The 18554-nt window shown below is 47.1% G+C and overlaps 1 protein-coding gene and 1 pseudogene across 2 annotated transcripts; both read right to left on the bottom strand.

Annotated features, from left to right (window-relative positions):
• Positions 1-1876: 1876 nt before the first annotated feature.
• On the bottom strand, positions 1877-18153 carry ELOA (elongin A). Of its 2 annotated transcripts, XM_081817715.1 has the most exons (11): positions 17998-18153; positions 13245-13301; positions 12289-12395; positions 9657-10842; positions 9207-9321; positions 8307-8462; positions 8103-8200; positions 6760-6940; positions 6308-6419; positions 5431-5609; positions 1877-4447 (listed from the first exon to the last, which is right to left on the bottom strand). In XM_081817715.1, the coding sequence occupies exons 1-11, from the start codon at positions 18148-18150 to the stop codon at positions 4386-4388; spliced, it is 2406 nt and encodes an 801-aa protein (XP_081673841.1). In that variant the 5' UTR covers positions 18151-18153; the 3' UTR covers positions 1877-4385. The 2 variants fall into 2 exon arrangements, with proteins under 2 accessions (XP_081673841.1, XP_081673842.1); XM_081817716.1 differs by lacking the exon at positions 5431-5609.
• On the bottom strand, positions 12824-12935 carry LOC115942463 (U4 spliceosomal RNA; annotated as a pseudogene).
• Positions 18154-18554: the final 401 nt, after the last annotated feature.

Here is an 18554-nt window from a genome sequence, read left to right as displayed (position 1 = left end):
TTTTAATGAACATTTTAAGAATTGTTGTTTTTTTAAATTTTTTTTAATGTGCATGTTGGGGCCCCAACCCCAGAGATTCTATACTTGAGAAACACAGGTATAGCGATATACAATTTTAATGGCTTGCCCTTTCCCCAGAGGTTTTGTTTTTTTATTTTTTTATTGTTATGTTAATCACCATACATTACATCATTAGTTTTTGATGTAGTGTTCCATGATTCATTGTTTGTGCATAACACCCAGTGCTCCATGCAGAACGTGCCCTCTTTAATTCCCATCACCAGGCTAACCCATCCTCCCACCCACCCCAGAGGTTTTTGAAAGGGGTTGAGACAGCAGGCATCACAGAAAGAGAAGTCTGGGGGTCTGTGAGGACAAACTGCCTGTTTCACCATTTGGGCAAATCATCAGAGAGACTGAAGTGGATGTTGAACCTTAGGGGAGAAAGTCTGTGAAGGGGGGCATCTGCCAAGGTGATAAGCCAGCCAGAGGGTTCTTCTGGGCATTAATGATATGCAGCAAAGAGAAGAAATCATTGTTCGCAACAATTAGGGCATTTTTTTGCATTGGCGTTTGGCCTAACTCGGGTGTGTGTGATTGTAGAGATGGTTTAATGTGACTGACAACATGTGCTTGGGAGTTGGGCCAGCACACAGCACCCTGCTCACCGATTGTGTGAGCTTGCAGGCATTCTTGATTTCTCTGTGCTTCAGTTTTCTCATTTTTAAAAATGGGGCCATGACCACCTACCTGCAAAGATACCATGATAACTGAGACAATATGGATGAGTCAGAGCAGTGCCTGCCAAGTGGTGGGTTCAGAACCAGTGAGGCCAGTTACTCTTACCTAACTGCCTGCCAGACGTGTGTGCTACTCTGTATCCCAGGGTCTAATCCAGGTTCTGGCTCAGCAAATGTTGAATTAATGAGTAAAGGACAAGGTGCTAACTTACAAACTCCAGGTAAAATCATCCATCAGATACCATGTTCCGTAATTTACCTCAAATGCATTGTAACTTCTTAGAGTGAGTATTCGATCCAGTAAAGGCTGGGGAAGTTAAGTCCATACACCAAGAATGCCCTCGTTAGGAGAGAATAAAAATGTGCTTCTGGGAGATGTTGTAGGTTTGATGTAAGATCCAGTCCAATATAGGGGCACCCGGGTGGCTCAGTCGGTTGAGCGTCTCTTGGTTTTGGCTCAGGTCCTGATCTCAAGGTTGTGAGATCCAGCCCGGTGTTGGGCTCCCTGCTTGGCACGGAGTCTGCTTAAGATTCTCTCTCCCTCTGTCCCCCCTCCCGCCCCCAGTTCGTAATAAAGATACAATCCAATGTATGCAGGGGCTGCAACCAAGCCCTGGGCTCCACTAGTGAAAGGCTGAAGCTCCTGCAGCTCAGCCAGGGCCTTAAGTTCTTGCTGACATGACCTTTCTGCGTTAATTGTCATTATGCTCTCATTGGCAAGTCCGTGTAAGACTGAAGAGACCTACCTGGGTCCTTCACACCCCCCAGGGACTGGCAGGTGGAGTGGCACCCACTTTGCAGCCAGAGAACCTGGGTTTCACATCCTTACCTTCGCTGCAGATTGGCTGCATTATTTCACCCCTGAGCCCCAGCTTCTGGCTTGTAATATGGGGTTAATGCCTCAGTGCCAGGAGGTATTCCTTGTCATCTGAGGTTCCTCCCTTTGCTCAAGGGTTCTTCTCCCCAGATTCCCATCCCCCAGGCCCGCTTTGCTACAGAAATCCAACATCCTTTATGAAGCCCGGTCCAGGTCCAGGGATTAAGCTCTCCACCTCACAGCCCAGGAACCAGACACTTGGTGACCAACTGCCATTCTCAGACACAATAAGGGAGAAAGGAAAGAAGAACACAGTATATGGGTTTTTTTTTTTTTTTTTATTTAGACATGGAATTTTCCTTCCTTTTCATATAACTTATCTAATTAAAATATTCATCTTGGTAGTTACCACAAAAAAGTAACATAGAAAATTGTATTTACATTTTGGGACCAAAATACAAATGAAGAGCAGGATGATACCTTGCTCCTTTCCCTCCCACTTCCCGGAAAGAGAAAGCCCCAAAGAAACTGCTCATTACACCAAGGATCACAAAGGGTTAATTTGTAATTTGGTGATTTGTATGTAGTGTAGCACAGGAAGAAGATTGCACACGTTTTCACAAATGAGACCAAAGGTTCAACATCATCCTGTGTGTCTGCTCTGCAGCCATTTCAATAACCAGGTAAGAAGGTTGTTCAGAAATTCGGCTTTTTCTCTTCCCTCCTTACCCTTCTCACCAAGTCACATCCCTGATGCAGACACTCTTGGAGGGGGAGGAGGGAAAGATCTGGCTCTAGGCAAACAGGGCTGATCAGAAATCTGTATGTGCTAAAAAGGGGTGGTGATGTTGGCATGAACAAATGTGTCCTTCCTTCCCTCCCTGCCTAAAAACTCCTAATAAAGGAAATGAAATCCTACACAACTGAATCTGCAGTATGAAAAACTGGTTTCAATGACCAAGACTTGAACACACAGCCAAGAGACAAAGTCAAGCTGGCGGACACTTACAGGAGGAAGTGTCTGGCCCCTGACCCAGACGTTCACTTGGCTGTTAGGGAAGAGGCTTCCTAACACCAGATCTGCAGAGCAGGCCAGGGCTGGGTGGGGGTGGAATGGTAAGACAAAGACCAAGAGAAATAGTGTTTTACCCAACTAAAAAACACAGCAAATGAAAACACAGCGACACTTGTGTCCTGTTGCAACAGGCAGCCTGCACAGCAACGCACACTGAACACTGCGGGTTCTGCCGCACAGAGTCTCCGCTCGCTCCGGAATCTTCACAGTCAGCCTGAGGTCTCCAGGATGGTTAAATGCAGTGCGCTCCCTATTCTGGGCTTAGAGGGAGCTTGTCAAGGGGACTAACTGCCAAGCTCCTGAGGCTGTCCTACGAATCATGCCCGCCGTCTACCGCGTAGGTATCTTAAGGACAGGCACCTCAAATGTCTAGCATCTCCTTCCCCCGGGTCCCAACCAAGTGGGTTCCTGTGAGATCAGTGCTCGTCAACAGCTGAGAAGGGCACCGACGCTGCCCTCCTAAGTGCTGATCTTGCTCCTATGTCAGCTTGAAAGAGAGATCCTCCCTTCCCCAACCTGGCGGGTGTCCTTGCGGCCCTCCCCCATCCTGACACTACAGCTCAGACACTTCCCCTAAGTTGGCCGTTCCCTCCAAATTCTGGTTTAAACACTCAAAAAGTAGAGAGCGCTTCAGCTGCAAAGTTCTCTGCAAAACATAGCAAATTCTTGTGCTCTTCCAATCACATGATCTTACCTTTTAAAAAAAGGCAAAACAAAACCAATTTTGAACACAGCATTACAACTTTTAAAACCACTCACTTCTGTTAGCAGTTCACAGGGAACCAGAGATTAAAGTGCTGGCTTCTTAGACTCTGAAGTTGAATGGGGGGGTAGGGGCACAAAAAGCCCTGCCTTGTGTGTTTCCCCCCCTGCTAGTGGGGAGAAGGAAAAATAGGGGAGGGGAAAAAAACCCCTAAAGTTTTGAATTAGAAATTGTAAATCGTAAAAATGTTGGGGTTCTGTGCAAATCGATCCCCCAAGGCTCTGTGTCCTCTAGTGAGCCTCAAAAAAGTGGCAACTGGCAAAAAGGATGGGCAAAGACTCTTGACCTTTACAAATAACCTCCTTTAATAAATACTATTTAATGAAGAAAGAGATGCACCTGCATAGGAACTCAAAGCAACACTGGGAAGGGCCTCAGAGGTGAGGGGTCTACCTTAAACACTTCGGGTCTCCATGTCAAGGCGCCCCAGTAGGACAGACAGCCCAGGACCCACTCCTGGCCCTCCGTGCAGAAGGCACCACACAGGCTCTGAGGACACCCAGCCCTCCCTCTGGACCAGAGTCCCCTCAGAAGAGCTGAACTGTGACAGGGGAATGGCTTTCACTAGGTTTTTATCTAAATTTAATAAAGGACCCTGAAAATAAAAGGCTAAGTATATGGTAGAGGGCCTTAAAAAAAAAAAAAGGAAAAAAAAATACTGGGGTAATATAAATACAATCTGGGGGCAATATTTATTAATTAAAACTATGTCTTATAGTTTACAAAGAAGCTAATTAACAACAAAAGTATAATTGACCTTAAAATCCTCAGTAAGACTGAGGCTTCACATCTTCTTCAGAGTTCTGAAGTGTTCTCCAGGCCTCGGCCAGCAGGCTCACAAGGGGCAACACCTGCGGGCCGTGTGGGGTTCGGAGCCCGCAAGGTGCCTCCAAGCAAAGGGTCCTGGTCTCCTTTGGAAGTTCCATTCCCCAAGCCCCAGTGTCCCAGTACTCCTCTCCACAAATTTCATCTCCAAGGCAAGTCCTCAGTTTATCGTCGGGAGAACCTGTTCTTGAAAGCTTTAATCGTCTTGGCCATCATTGGGGCGATTTCTGTGAGAAGGGAAATAAGGCAGCTGCTTCAGCTCGTGGCACTCTGGCCACAGACCGTGAGCGGCTGACGATCAAGGCTCAGCCCTGCTGCTCTGGGGTCCGTGCCGGCAGACCAAGGGGGACACGCAGGCGCCCTGTCTGGCACCACAGCAGAAGAACGGCCTGTTGGAGCACCGCTGGAGCGCCTGCCGGGCCCGTGACCACCTCACCAACCCCGAGACCCGGGCTGACCACCCCCGCCCGCCACCCCCCAGGCTGTGCAACGGGCGGCAGAACTGCGATTCACTACCTCCAGATGCTCACGGCCGTTCTGAGCCAGTTTCACTCTGCCTCCCCAGTATCCAAACCAGCAAAAAGCAGCCCTCTCACTCCCGTCTGCCCAGGGCAGCAACAGGGCCAAGACCAGCTCCACGTAGCCGCCACCTAAGGATGGCGAGCCTGCCCTCCTGAGTGATTAACCCGAGCACGGCCGAAGCTTACGCCACGACCTCTACCCGCCCAGGGGCCCTGGAGTGCATACAGAAGCCTGCTCTTAGGGGAGGACGCCCCCTTAGAACACCGAAGATAGTCTATGGTAATACACCTAATACAATACAAAATACACGCAACTAGATATAAAAAATAAATACTTGGAAGCTGGGGGTTATAGGTTTTAAACCCTCCACACGGACTGTCATTGAGCAGTTAACAGTTACGAACCCCACATTGTTATTACTCGGAAAAACAGGTTTACATTTAGGTTTTAAAAAAAAAAGGGGAGGGGGCAGAGCGCCAAAACGAATATTCAGTACGATCATTACTTGGAAGATCCTTGTGTATGACGCACAAAGCGGGGGAAGGGGGCACCAGCACTCGGACCAGCTCCGTGCAGAGCATCGGACACGTGCCTCATCTAGCACACACAACATGACGCAGCGGCCGGGACGTTAAAGGCTGCAAATACCAGTTTTGAGGTATGTGAGCATGAACCCCGAGCTACTTACTCTTCACAGTCGGTTTCCTAGGATCATAGGAAACAGTGCTGAGCACGGGAGCCAAGTGGGCACCGCTGGTGCTCGGGCCATCGTAGGCTGGCTCCTCGGGGCTGCCGCTAAAGCTGTTGCAGCTGCCACTTGCGGAGGGGGCGGGGCTGTTTCCTGTGGGGTACGGGGCTGGCTTAATCCTGCAACACAGAGCCAGCTGGTTAGGCCCAAGTGTGAGAAATGTGCCCTCGGCCGCAGCAGCCTGGGGCTGGCCTGTCGGAGGAAGACCCCGTTCTGTGGCTCTGCCCGGCCGACCCTAGCGCCCCCGATTCTGGCGACGGCACAGAGATGATGCCGTTCGCCCTTCACTATGGAGGACCTCAACTAACCTCACCCTTTGAGTATAAATCTTTTTCTGAAAATGCTAGTATGACTGAGCTTAGGTAGTCATCACAGTAGCATGGTTCTTATTTTTTGTTTAAAGTAATCTCTACCATCCACCGTGGGGCTCAGATTCATGACCCCGAGACCAGGAATCGCATGCTCCAATGACTGAGCCAGCCAGGCGCCCCAGGAGCATGGTCTGTTTAAATGGGGAAAGGGAAAGCACAAGGGAGTGTCTCCCAGAAGCCAGGTCCTGTTCTCCATTTAATCTTTACCCTCCCCGAGAGGCAGGAATAATTATCGGCCTACGCTGCAGTCGTGGACACGGAGGCTCAGGGTAGGTCAAGTGCTGAGCTGGTCAAGGTCGGCCTCCAAAATCCACTCTGCAAGGCCATGCTCTCACCCCCAAAATGAACTGCTTCCTGCCTCTGGGCTGCCTTGTAGGGCTGAATGACAAGCTCCTGGGGCTCTTTTCCCGGAGCACATAGAAACCCTGAAGTTGCCGAGCGCTTACCTAATTTTCTCAGGCACAGCTGCTCCTCCGGTTCCAAACTTCTCCTGTCTCCGTCGAACATCACGAGGCGGTTTGGCCACAGAGTTGACAAAGGCCATCTTTGCTTGTCGGCCTGTTGAGAAATATGGAGATCAATACCTGCCTTTTTGAGCAGAGATCCTACTGTGATTTTAATAATCTACACTATTAAGAGATAAAGGCTTTTCAGGTGCCCCCAAAGCCAGGGGATTATTAACCCTGAAAACCCCTACAGATAGTATGTGTGGTGGCAGAAGATACAGCCCATCCCTGCCCTGCTTCTGCATAAGCAAAACAGATTTAGGAGTTGGAGCCTACATCAGCCCGGCCCGCTAAGGCCCTGCAGTCAACCAGAGCACAAGGCTCACTGTTTTGCCAGGTCGCCCCATCCCACCAGGGCCCCCCCGCCCCGGGGACCCTCCCTCCCCCATTACCTTTGGGCTTATTGGCATGTGCAGATCGGATATTCTTGGTCAGCACTCGTAGCCGCTGCTCCCGGGCATCCTGAAGCCGCAGGTACATCTCCCGCCACGACTCATACTCTTCTGGCCTTTCTTCCTTAAAGTCTCTGTGACAATGAACTTTCCATAATTGATCTGTTTCTTCAATTAATACCTAAAATCAGAACCAGGGCATCACGTATATGCAAGCACTCTGACATATCTCTTTTCCATCTTAATTACCTCAGGGTGACCACTTTTCTCATGGTTTTTTGGTCCTCATAGTAGTATTATATTAAAATACCATGGTTCTAGAAAGTCACTATATTAAAACAATGTTAAGTGTGAGGCATTGTACTAGCTGCTTTTGGGGGGTTGTGGGGTTAGGAGAGAAGACAACACAGAAACTAGTTGAAGACCAGGTTTTTGGGGTACCTGGGTGGCTCAGTCCGTTAAGCGGCTGCTTTTGGCTTGGGTCATGATCCTGGGGACTTGGGATCGAGCCCCACATCCGGCTCCCTGCTCAGCGGAGAGCCTGTTTCTCCCTCTCCATCTGCCTGTCACTCTGCCTACTTGTGCTCTCTGTCAAATAAATAAATAAAATCTTTAAAAAAAAAAAGACCAGGTTTTTGCTTTAGGAAACCGGTGACCGGTAGAACTGGGATGATGACACACCCAGGCAAGGGGACCACCTAAGGATGACCCCTCAGAATTAGAGACAGCCAGCTAATGCAATCAAATGCCTATGTGTCCCAGCATTATAAGAAAGACATTTGGTCACACTGGAATGTCTCTAGGAGACACCTAGCCAATCTGTGCTCTTTTTTCTTTCTTTCTTTTTAAAGAGGGGAGGGGCAGAGGAAAAGAGAATCTCAAGCAGGCTTCACGCCCAGCACGGAGCCTGACATGGGGCTTGTGACCCTGAGATCATGACCTGAGCTGCAATCAAGAGTCAGATGCTTAACCGCTTAACCGACTGAGGCACCAGGTGCCCCTGTGCTCTTTTATATTCACCAGACACCTGAATGTCCACACAAAGCTCTGTCCCTGCCCTGGATCCCAGAGGCTGGGCTGCCAAAATTCTCCCCTGCCCTCTGTGACTAGGCAAGCTCAAGAGAAGGGTGGGCAGTGGGTCCTTTTGAAACCCATCTTGATTTGATGCCAGAGCAGGTGCTAAAAGTATGCATGTTTCAAGGCCCGCAAGCAAACCAACATGCCCAGAACAGTGAACCGGCCACTGCCACCTGCCCTTCACCCACTGCAGACTCAGAGACAAAGCTATTTCTGGAGACACGAGCCAGAAGATGGCCTTCTCTGCACCCAAACAGGATACTCACGTGATTGTACTCCTCTATGCGGTATAGTTGATCAGGCGTACACCTCTCCAAAACGGGTTCAAGAACAGAATATGGGACACCACCCACTTCAAATATTGCTGCAGAAAATCAAAGGTGAAAGTGTTGAATATTGGCCAAGCCACCCAATGGTGAGGTCCCAGTGCTACAATGTGTTTTAGAGCACGAGAAAAGCATGTGACTTACAATCAATGTTGTTTTTAAGTACCCGGATGCACTGTTGGTGCAAGGTCATCATTTTCGGGAGATAGGCACATTTGGAGCCAGAATACACCTGCATCTTAGAATTCATTCTTCGTCCAGTGAATCCAGCTTCTTCCTCTTCCTGGGGTGAGGAGAGCGCTACAGGGCAAGGAAGACAAGACTGTTCGTTACAAAGGGCACTAAGTTCTACAGGGAGAGCTCTCCTTTTCTCCCCCTTCCTCAGCCTCCCAGTGCCCTTTCTCAAAGGCAACCAATGCTACCAGTTTTGTGTATTCTTCCATCAAGTCTATGCAAAAATAAGCAAGTATGTATTTTATTCCACTTTCACCAATAACACCCACTATCGTTGTTCTTTCATTTATCACATTTTAGAAATCATCCCATATCCGACAGACTTTCCACATTTGTTCCAGCTGCATAGGAGGCCACTGTGTGGATGAACCATGGTTTAGTGATGGTCTCTTGTGAGGGACACTTAGGTGGCTTTTAGTTATTTTTCTATTAAGAACAGAACTTTTTTTTTTCCAGATCAAAAGCTCACGGAGAACATCAAATAAAGGGCAGCTAGTAACGGCAGCAGCTAAGATTTACCGAACACTTACTATGTGGGAAAACCCAGAGTTAAGAGCTTGACCAGCATTATCACTTTTAATCTACTTAACAGACTTGTGAGGCAGATACCATTATTGTGCCCACTTAGAGTGTATGAAACTGAAGTCCAAGAAAATTATTACCCCAGTTCACAGCAACTTGTAGCCAGAGCTGTGATTAAACCCAAGCCATCAAACTCCAGAGCCTGGAAGGCTGGGAAGTGCACCAAAATCTTAGGACATCGTGAATAAATTATCTTTTTTTCCATTTAAAAAAAATGCTGAAAATTACCTTTTCGCTTTGGTGGGAAGGAGGACATCAATTCCAGGGTAGAAAGGGGCCGGTAGTTGGCCTGTATCATGGGTAATGGGAGGTCTGGCAACACTGGCAATGCGTCTGCAGGGACCTGCAGAGACAAGACCCAGTGAGTGGACAGCCCCCGCGTAGGAGCACAACCTTCTGCCCTACAGCCCATTCCCAGCAATGCTGACGAGGCAGACAACTTCACAAGCAGATCCAGGCTGCAGGGGGGCCGCCAGCCAGGTCTGACACCACCAAAGGCAGGAAACAGAGATGGGCGCAGCACGATGGGATGTAGGAAATACCCATCTTGGGTGCTAGCTGCCCTGGCAGCTAGAGAGGCCTGGAAACAAATTCAACAGGCCACGTAAAAGTCAGCCAGGGAGTTCGGCAGGGCCAGATGCTCCAGCTGGGAAGCCACCAAGTGGCTGAAGGGCTTACCTTTTTCAGCTTGGCTGAATCAGCTCCAGCTGGCTGAAACTTCTCTGACTTGTTTTCGTTCACTTTAGGTAATTTCTGAACTGAGTCCAAGTTTTTATTAGTGCTTTTCGAATCATTTTTTTTTAGTCCTTTTTCTCCAACAGTCGTGGCTGAAGTTTTCACAATCTTTTTCTTTTTCTTCCGGGGCTGGTCATAGCTGAGGTATGACTCAAAAGACATGGTGGGCTGCTCAAATTCATCATCCATATCTGCCTCAACCTTAGGGAGAGAGCTCACTGACTTTCTATCTGAATGAGAAGTTTTTACTTTCCCTTCTGAAGTCTTTAGGTTGTTAGAAACCCTGTCTTTCACCTTGGGCAGCGGGTCTCCCGCCCCCTTTCCTACATCTAAGCTGTCTAGACTCTGCTTGTTTTTGTCCAATTTGGTTTTCTCTGCGTCTTTGTGCTTTGGCTTGTTTTTAAGGTGGTTGTCTGAAGCAACTTCCAAGGGGGGTAAAAACTTCTTCTTGGTGCTGCCCTCTTTCTCCTTCTCTTTTTTGACACCACTAGAGGGCGGTTTCTCCTTTGTGCTATCCCCTGAGAGTGGCCTTCGGTGTTCCTCTTTGGAGATGGCCTTGTGTGATTTCTCCCTGCTCAAAGACGACTTCCCATCTCCCCTGGCATCCACCAGACGTTTTTCCTTATAAGATCTGTGTTCCTTGTTCTGACTCACAGGCCCTTTCCCCTGGGGATCCCCCAGGTGTCGGTCCTGACTAATCCCCAGTCTGTCCTGAAAGGCATTACTATGGCCTTTCCCAGGCTTCTGGTGTGGAACAAAGGGCTCGTGGTCGTCCTCCAAGGATCTGTAATGGTCCATGGACATCTGATGGGGACTGGCAGACGATGGAGGGGACTGAACATGGCCATAATCAGAAGATTCGTGGTCTGAAGAATAAACTGGTGAAACTCTATGGCACCTCTTTCTCTCATCTCTCCTCTCCTGAACGTGAGACACTTTGTGAGTTCTCTCGGGTTCCGAGAGTTTTCTGTGTTTTTTCTGCCTGTGATCAGGGCTATAGGATTGGCTGCTGGAGGCTTTCCAGTTTTCCTGGTAGTCCCCCTCTATCTCCTCCTCCTTCTGAACAGCATCCCTGGGGCGCTTTCGGGAATTGCTCTTCTCAAAGTCCTGTTCATCAGGCTCAGTGTTTCTACGATAACAGAAAAAGCAGATAGAGCAGATATAAATTGCAGTGTAATCCTTGTTCAGAGGACAAAGTCACAGAACCTGAACTCACAAAAAGAAATGAAAAGGATGCAGAGTTAGAAACAAGGTCTTGGGAAGAGGATGAATATCCTGCTCAAAGATACTCAACTAAGGTTTGAGATTGGGAAAACTCAAATAATTCCAAAAACAGAAAATGATGCATTTAACTGCAGGATACAAGATCAAATACCTTGAGGACATGAAAAATGCCTAAAAAAATTTCAACACAGGGGTGCCTGGGTGGCTCAGTTGGTTAAACATCTGCCTTGGGCTCAGGTCATCATCCCGGGGTCCTGGAATCGAGCCCTGCATGGGGCTCCCTGTTCAACAGGGAGTCTGCTTCTCCCTCTGGCCCTCCTCCTGCTCTATCAATAAATAAATAAAATCTTTCAAAAAAAAAGATAAAGATTTTATTTATTTATGGGCACCTGGGTGGCTCAGTCGTTAAGCGTCTGCCTTGGGCTCAGGTCATGATCCCAGGGTCCTGGGATTGAGCCCCGCATCGGGCTCCCTGCTCTGCAGGAAGCCTGCTTCTCCCTCTCCCATTCCCCCTCTCGGCAGTGAACACAAGCAGACCTGAGTCGAAGGCAGACGCTTAACGACTGAGCCACCCAGGCACCCCAATAAAATCTTTAAAAAAATTGAAAAAAAAATTTTTTTTTTCCAATACGGGGACATATTTAACTTGTTACATAAAAAAAGGGGTGGTTGTTTATATAGTTTGTTCACAATTATATAAAAATGTCTTTTATAAAGAGGGTAGGGGGCCTGAGCAGCTCAGTCAGTTCAGGTCATGATCGCTGGGGTTCTGGGATCAAGCCCCACATCTGGCTCCCTGCTCTCTCGAATAAATAAAAATCCTAAAAAAATAAATTAATTAAAAATAAATAAAAAGAGGGGAGAAAGAAACATATCAAAATGTTAATAATGCTTATGTTTGGATGGCAGAATTACAAGAAATTTTTATTCTTATTTCTATTTTTTAATATCTTCTAAAATCCTATAATGATCACTGATTATTTTTATAATCAAGGCAAAATAAATATTTTATTTATTTATTTTTAAAGATTTTATTTATTTATTTTAGAGAGTGAGAGAGCACGAGAAGGGGTGGAGCACAGGGAGGAGAGGGAGACAATCTCCAGCAGACTCCGTGCTGAGCACAGAGCCAGACAGACTCGGGGCTCGATCCTAGGACCCTGAGATCATGACCTGAGCTGAAACCAAGAGTTAGACGCTTAATGGACTGAGCCACCCAGGCACTCCCAAAATAAATATTTTAAATAAGAAGGCACAGAAGGAATAATAAAGAAAGCATATCTGTCTGTAAACATTCCAAGTGCCAGCTTTAACCATGACGCTGAACAGACCTACAGAAAAACGTTCTTACCGTTCCACAGGAACCAGTTTCTTCCACTGGGCCACCAGATCCCTGGCAAAACTTCCGACGTGCTCGTGTTTTCGCAAGCTATTTACTGTTTTCCCAACTCCGGTCTCCTACAGATTTGACAAAAGAATTGTTAGAGGGCGGTAGAACTAGGCTCACAACTTTCTAAGGAAATAAGGCCTCTTGCTTTGAGAAACTCCTTCCTAAAACATACCTTGCAAGTCTCAGTACAGAATTACTTTGTGTCTATGCCTCAAACCTCTAATGACACACAGTAGCAAAGCACACCAACCTCAGAAGAGGAAAACAGTGTATGAAAACACTTCTACAACTATAACAATAAATAACAAGAGCGATTACAGCAGGTGTCAGGCACTGAGCTGAGAGCTTTTGCATACAAACCTCAATGAGTCCTTACAACAACTCTGTGAGGCAGGAATCTATTGTTTTACGTCGAAGAACAGCCTAGTCATAGAACTTGGATTTGAATCCAGGACTAGTTGATGGCCAAAGTTAAGGTGTTGTTTTGTTTTTTTTTTTTAATTTTAAGATAAAATTCACCATTTTAACCATTTTATTTTATTTTCAATTAGCAATAATCACACCTCGGATAAACCTCATTGGCTACAATACTGTCACTGAGCAAGGCTCACTTTAACCTTTTTAAAGTATACAGTTTATTGGTTTCCAGGACACTCACAATACTGTGCAACCATCACTACTAATTCCAGAACATTTCCATAACCCTAAAAAACCCCATTCCTCCCAATTCCCCCCACCCCTTACCTTCTGTCTATAGATCTGCCTATTCTGGACATTTCACATAAATAGAACCATACAATACATGGCCTTGTGTCTGGTTTCTTTCACTTTCAAAGCCCATGCTTTTGATCTTATTGTACAACCTTTCCAGTGGGAAGGGGATGGAATGTAGTTATATAATATCTAACGCTTCTTACCGCAAGAATGTCTACTGTAATAGGCAAGGTGGAGAGTTTCTTCAAATATTTCAAGAGCTGCAGAGAGAATAAAATAAACATTAATTTCTATAAAATCATAATCACTCACTGGAACAAATAAGAATAATATGATGGTTAAGTGCTTAGTAAGTTCTATGTGTTGTACAGTAAGAAGTATGGTTATTATCTCTATTTTACAAGTATGAAAACAGGCTCAGAAAAGTTAAGTTACTTGCCCCAGGATCCAAGGGCCAGATGTACTCAGGTCTGTGACTTCAGATCCCCTGCTTTCAACTACTATGTAACACCAGGGGGAGGTAAGACTTAGATAAGAGAACCAAACCTACCAACTCTAACAAAAGTCATCAACAACTATCATTGCCCCAAGTTGAGGGAGAATTTCTGAGAAAGGTGCCAATTTAGGGAAATTACCCATGGACCCAGCACAGAGGAAAGCGAAACGGAGAAGAGGTTTCTCCAGGAAAAGGGTATCATGGTTCCAGGAAGAGTCACAGTTTAATAGAACTGTTTTTTTTTTTAATACAAGTGGGAATTTCAAGACCAATTTCAAGTTACCAGAATCAGAGGTTTGCTGGTACAAATTGTGAACACAAAATCTCTGGGTAGATTAGACAAGTGATCTGGGTTTGGCCACACTTCCTTTCTATAGTTCTAAAACTAGGTCAGAATCAGGATAGCAGAGCTGTTGAGACAGAGTTTTGGAGTCAGAGACAGGCTTCAGTTTGGTTCTGTCATCCCCCTGCCAGGTGATCCCGCGCAAGTCATTAACCTCCTTGAACCTTAGTTACTTCATCTGCAAAATAGGAACTGATCCTGTCTCTTTACAATTTTACAAGCTGTGAGGATTCACATAGACAAACCACGTGCAGTCCTTGGCCATAGTGCCTGGAACACTGTAAAAGCTCACTAAAGGCTTTTTTTTTTTTTTAAATAAATGATTATTAATCATTTCATTCATCAACTGCCAGCTCTTTAAATGTCTACCCTTGATCATCAACCAGATATTCCCCAGCTAATTCCTACTTACTCCATTTCTACCCGAAGTCATGACTGGCTATGCTTCTTTTCAGGAAATGTTTACATGTATATAAACATACTTACCATTCAAGGAGTGGTGCAAAGTACAAATAGTTCAAAATAGATTAACTGTGACTACCTTCACATTTAAGCACCAGGTAACAAGATCTGTTCTTTTTCCATGTGTAGCCCAGGCTATAATTAGTATGCCATATTGCTATTAGGTAGAGTAGCAAATATGTTTTTCTGGTCATTCTACTTTAATAATTACTGAACTTCGTCTCTAGGCAGAGCAACTGGATCACAAGTGATAATCTTGTTTGGCTGGGAACAAATGAGAAGACAAGTAGTGTATCCAGGGAGCTTCACCTTCATTGTTGAATGAAAATTATCCTCCACACTTCAAATGTGATCACCATCATCAACCATCATCAACCAACTCAGGATAAAATTTATGAGTGTTTCTTGTCACCCAAGCAATAGGTGCAAAAATTAATGCCAATTCCTTTTCTTACAGGAAAATTTAGGATCACTGTAAAGGTTAAAAACTGGTTGTCTCCGCTAATGCCATTCCCTGGAAGGCATTTATAGACCATCTACTCTGTGTCTGTGACTATGCTAAGTTCTTACATGTGTTACCGTATTTCATCCTCATTAGCCAACTCTATAAAGTGGATAGTTTTCTCCCCACTGTAGATATTAAAACAGTCCAGTAAGGTTAGGTAACTTGCCTAATGAGTAAGTCAAGTGTGTCTACAATAGCATGAACTACAAAGACAGGAGAAACATCCAACACAATTAACACTGTCCTTAGAAAATAGGAAAAGAAAACAGAACAGGAGTTCATGTGCCTGGAAACAAAGCAGAAGAGCTCTTCCTCAGTATTACATCAGTAATAGTTTAGAGTCCACAGAGTAAAGGAGGTCACTATGGGGACAGAGAGTCCCAGGACCTCTACAAAGCCAACATATAAGGATGGGGCCAGAAGTCATGGAGGGAGTGTTCATCTCAAAACTTAACACTAATTGGAAGTGTAAATGCTGCATTTCTGCTTTGCTTTGGTTTAGCAGGGGTGACTTGAAAGCAGACAAAACTAAAACCCTGGAGATTTCAAAGTGACTTAGCACAACATAAGAGGAAAAGGGCTTCAGAGCCCCTCTATTTTCAAAGAGGTTCAAGAAAGTACAAAGTAATAACAAGGTAAAAGCACTTTGGGCATCCTCAGGTAGGTGGGCACTTGCTGTTATCAAACCAAGGGACCAACTGCAGAGTTTGCAAGAACTGATAATAGCTCATTGAGAAATGCCAAACATTTGCATGGTACACACTTAGGAATCTCAGTTGTCCTTTGCACACTCCTTCAACCCAAAGAGCAAAAGATGTTCATAATGTTGACCTCTTGTTCTCTACTTGTCATCAAACTGTGTTCTTGGTAGTTTTCACATTCAAAATGTAACATAGGGCAAGTAACTTTACCACCCATGAAAACTGGTTTCCAATTAGATAGTAGGAGCCAAGTGACCCTGGTCTGATACCTTTTCCCCAAGTAAGTCCAGATCACTGATGGACTTAGAGCTAAAACAAAGTTACAGTTAAATACCGATACTTAATGCGAGGAAATCCATGAACATAGGTCTGGAATCAACCCTCTGGCTAATAATGGTTTGAAATTATGAGTTAGTTGCAAATTCAATACTGCCATATAATCATCTTGCAATTTCAAGAACAACCTGTGGGAGCTTGTTGGGTTAACAGAAGGTTGAGAAGAAGGCCAGTGTGCCAGCTTGCAGTTTTCCCTCTGCAGTTAGCTCATTTCTGAATGCCAACTATTGTGCCCTTTGCAAAAAGGATCTCCCAACATTTTCTCATCTTGATAATGCAAAACCAGAAGTTTAGGATGATTTGCTACCTGGGAAGTGAAAGCCCAAACACTCACAATCATCACTAACAGTTCAAGTAGGATGAAATGCCAACAAAACCTTTTCCTAATTTGGGATTTCATGCACATCAATTACTATAAATGCTACTTCAAAATTTAAATTGTAATGGGAAAATGACTATGGATACTACATAGTCCTTTTTTTTTTTTTTTAACCTTATAGTAATAAAGACCAAACTGGTGGGGGAGGGAGTAGAACATAATACTGCTTTAAGGTTTTAAAAATCAGTCACAAACCTAAAGTGTTAAGGAAAACCAACTAGTGCTCAAAAATAATGACCATTTATTAGATGTCCACAAAGGGTTATTGTAAAAGAAACTTGTAAATATGTCTGGCCACTAGGTACTGGAGCTGCAATGAAATATAGAACATAAACAATGAAAAGCATTTAAGTTTTCACAGATTTAAAACTAAAATGGCTTCCTGAAGAAGTGGCTCTAGTTATACATGAGAAGAGTTAAAGAGTGGCCTGATGGTGACATGCTTTGCACAGCCTTTAGGAGGGAAAAAATCTCATCTACGACAGGCTGGGAACAAGGTGAAGAGAGAAAGGAGCCCTTCAGGAAAAACAAAACAAAACAAAGACCCTGTAAAGAGTGGTGATTAATATCTACTGAGCACTTCCTATAAGCCTGGCCTTCCCCCTCTGACTTGGGTCCTAGGAAGAAGCAGGTGAGCAAACACACTCAGCAAAGTGCGTCCCCAACGTCCATGGCTGGTAAATGGATTAGAACTCAAATCTCACCACCACTTTATCTCGCCTGGCTCCCTCCATTACCTCCTCTTCAAAAGGCACTCTGGGGCTCAGAGATCCAACTCTTAGGAACTGCACACTGTGAGCTAGAGTGCTCACAGAGAATGTCTAACACCTAAGTGTTTTCATCAGTGTATTTGAGTTAAAAAAATTTTTTTTCTAACATCCAGACACTCTCCCAGACACTGAGAAGCTGGATAAAACAAAGTCGAGAGGGGAGAGGAATGCGTTCAACTTCACAAAAACAGTTAAAAAGGTTAACCAAAAAAAGCTTAGTACAATTAAAAATGGTGCCCATCACTCGCAGCAACGAGAAAAGGTAGCTCTTACCTTTCTATCAAGGCCAAAAAGAAATCGAACTGCAACTTCTAACCGTTTTGTTTGTTTGTTCCGACTGCAACCTAAGTTTTTAGGTGTGCGTACAGCTAGGGGACGTGAGGTTTATTCTGTTTTGTTCTGAAAGGGATTTACTGAGAAAGCGCAAAGGTCCACGTTCTGATATCAAGCCGGAAAGCCATAAAAACGTCTCTCAGAGACGCAGGACCGCACACTGAGCCCAGACTCCATCAGAGCACAGGCGGAACCGGCTCCTTTTCCCTCGGAACGAACATCCGAAGACACTAAGCAAGCAAGCACGTTTCGCGGGGAGAGGATCAGCTCCAGCGGGCTCGGCCCGCGGGAAACAGCTAGCCCGGGACGCCGAGGGAGCGGCTCCGGGGGCCCGGCCGGCCCGCCGCGTCCGCACCAAGCGCGCCCCAGCCGCCGGGAGCCCGCGGGCGCCCCCGTCCCGGGCCCGCCGAGGCCCCGTGCCCGTCGTGCGCCCCCCGCCCCCTGCCCCGCGCAGGCAGCGGCCCATTGCCGCGAACTTGCCCACCCAGGCCGCAGCCCGGCGGGGCCTGACTCCGGGTCCGAGCCCCCGCGGCCCCGGCCGGTCGGGAAGGGGCCGCGCCCGGGCCCGCGACCGTTACCGGGCCGCGCCGCGCCCAACGCCCGTCCCTCTCCGCGCTGCGCACTCGCTCACCTTCTTCGGGTCCGGGTTCGCGGCCAGGCGCGCCTGCAGCTTCTCCACAACTTGGAGCGCCGACTCCGCCGCCATCGCTGTCACTGGCGCGGCCTCCTCGCCGGAACTGGGCTCGCGTCGCGTCCTCGGGCCGCAGCTCCGCCCTCCGTGCATCCCCGGCGGAGACGGAAGCGACTGGCCCCTTCCGGGCCTCGGCGGCGGGCGGGGCGGGGCGGGGGGGGCGCGGGGCGCGAGGGGAGGGAGGGGGCGGCCGGCTGCAGGCCCCGCCCCCAGGGCCGGGGTTGGGGAGGGTGTCGGGGGGTGCCGCGTTCCCAGCGCCCGCTCGGCGGCCGCGCGCGGGGAGCTGGAACGGGTGGTCCGGGCGCGCCGGCTCCCCGCTAGCCGCCGCCGGGCAGCTCCGCTTCGGTCCTCGGCGCCCGGAGCCCGAGCCGAGCCGACCTCACCGCTGTCCAGTCAAGACGAAACGCGGCCGCCGCGCCAGACACACTGGCTTTATCCGTCCTACCCTCGCCACGCCCCCGGACCGGGGGCTGGGAGCCACGCCCAGATTCCCACCT

This window comes from Leptonychotes weddellii, chromosome 4, assembly GCF_054177405.1.
Source record: "Leptonychotes weddellii isolate Sample4059 chromosome 4, ASM5417740v2, whole genome shotgun sequence".
Classification (NCBI taxonomy): Eukaryota; Metazoa; Chordata; class Mammalia; order Carnivora; family Phocidae; genus Leptonychotes; species Leptonychotes weddellii.
This window is presented reverse-complemented; position numbering and strand designations above follow the sequence as displayed.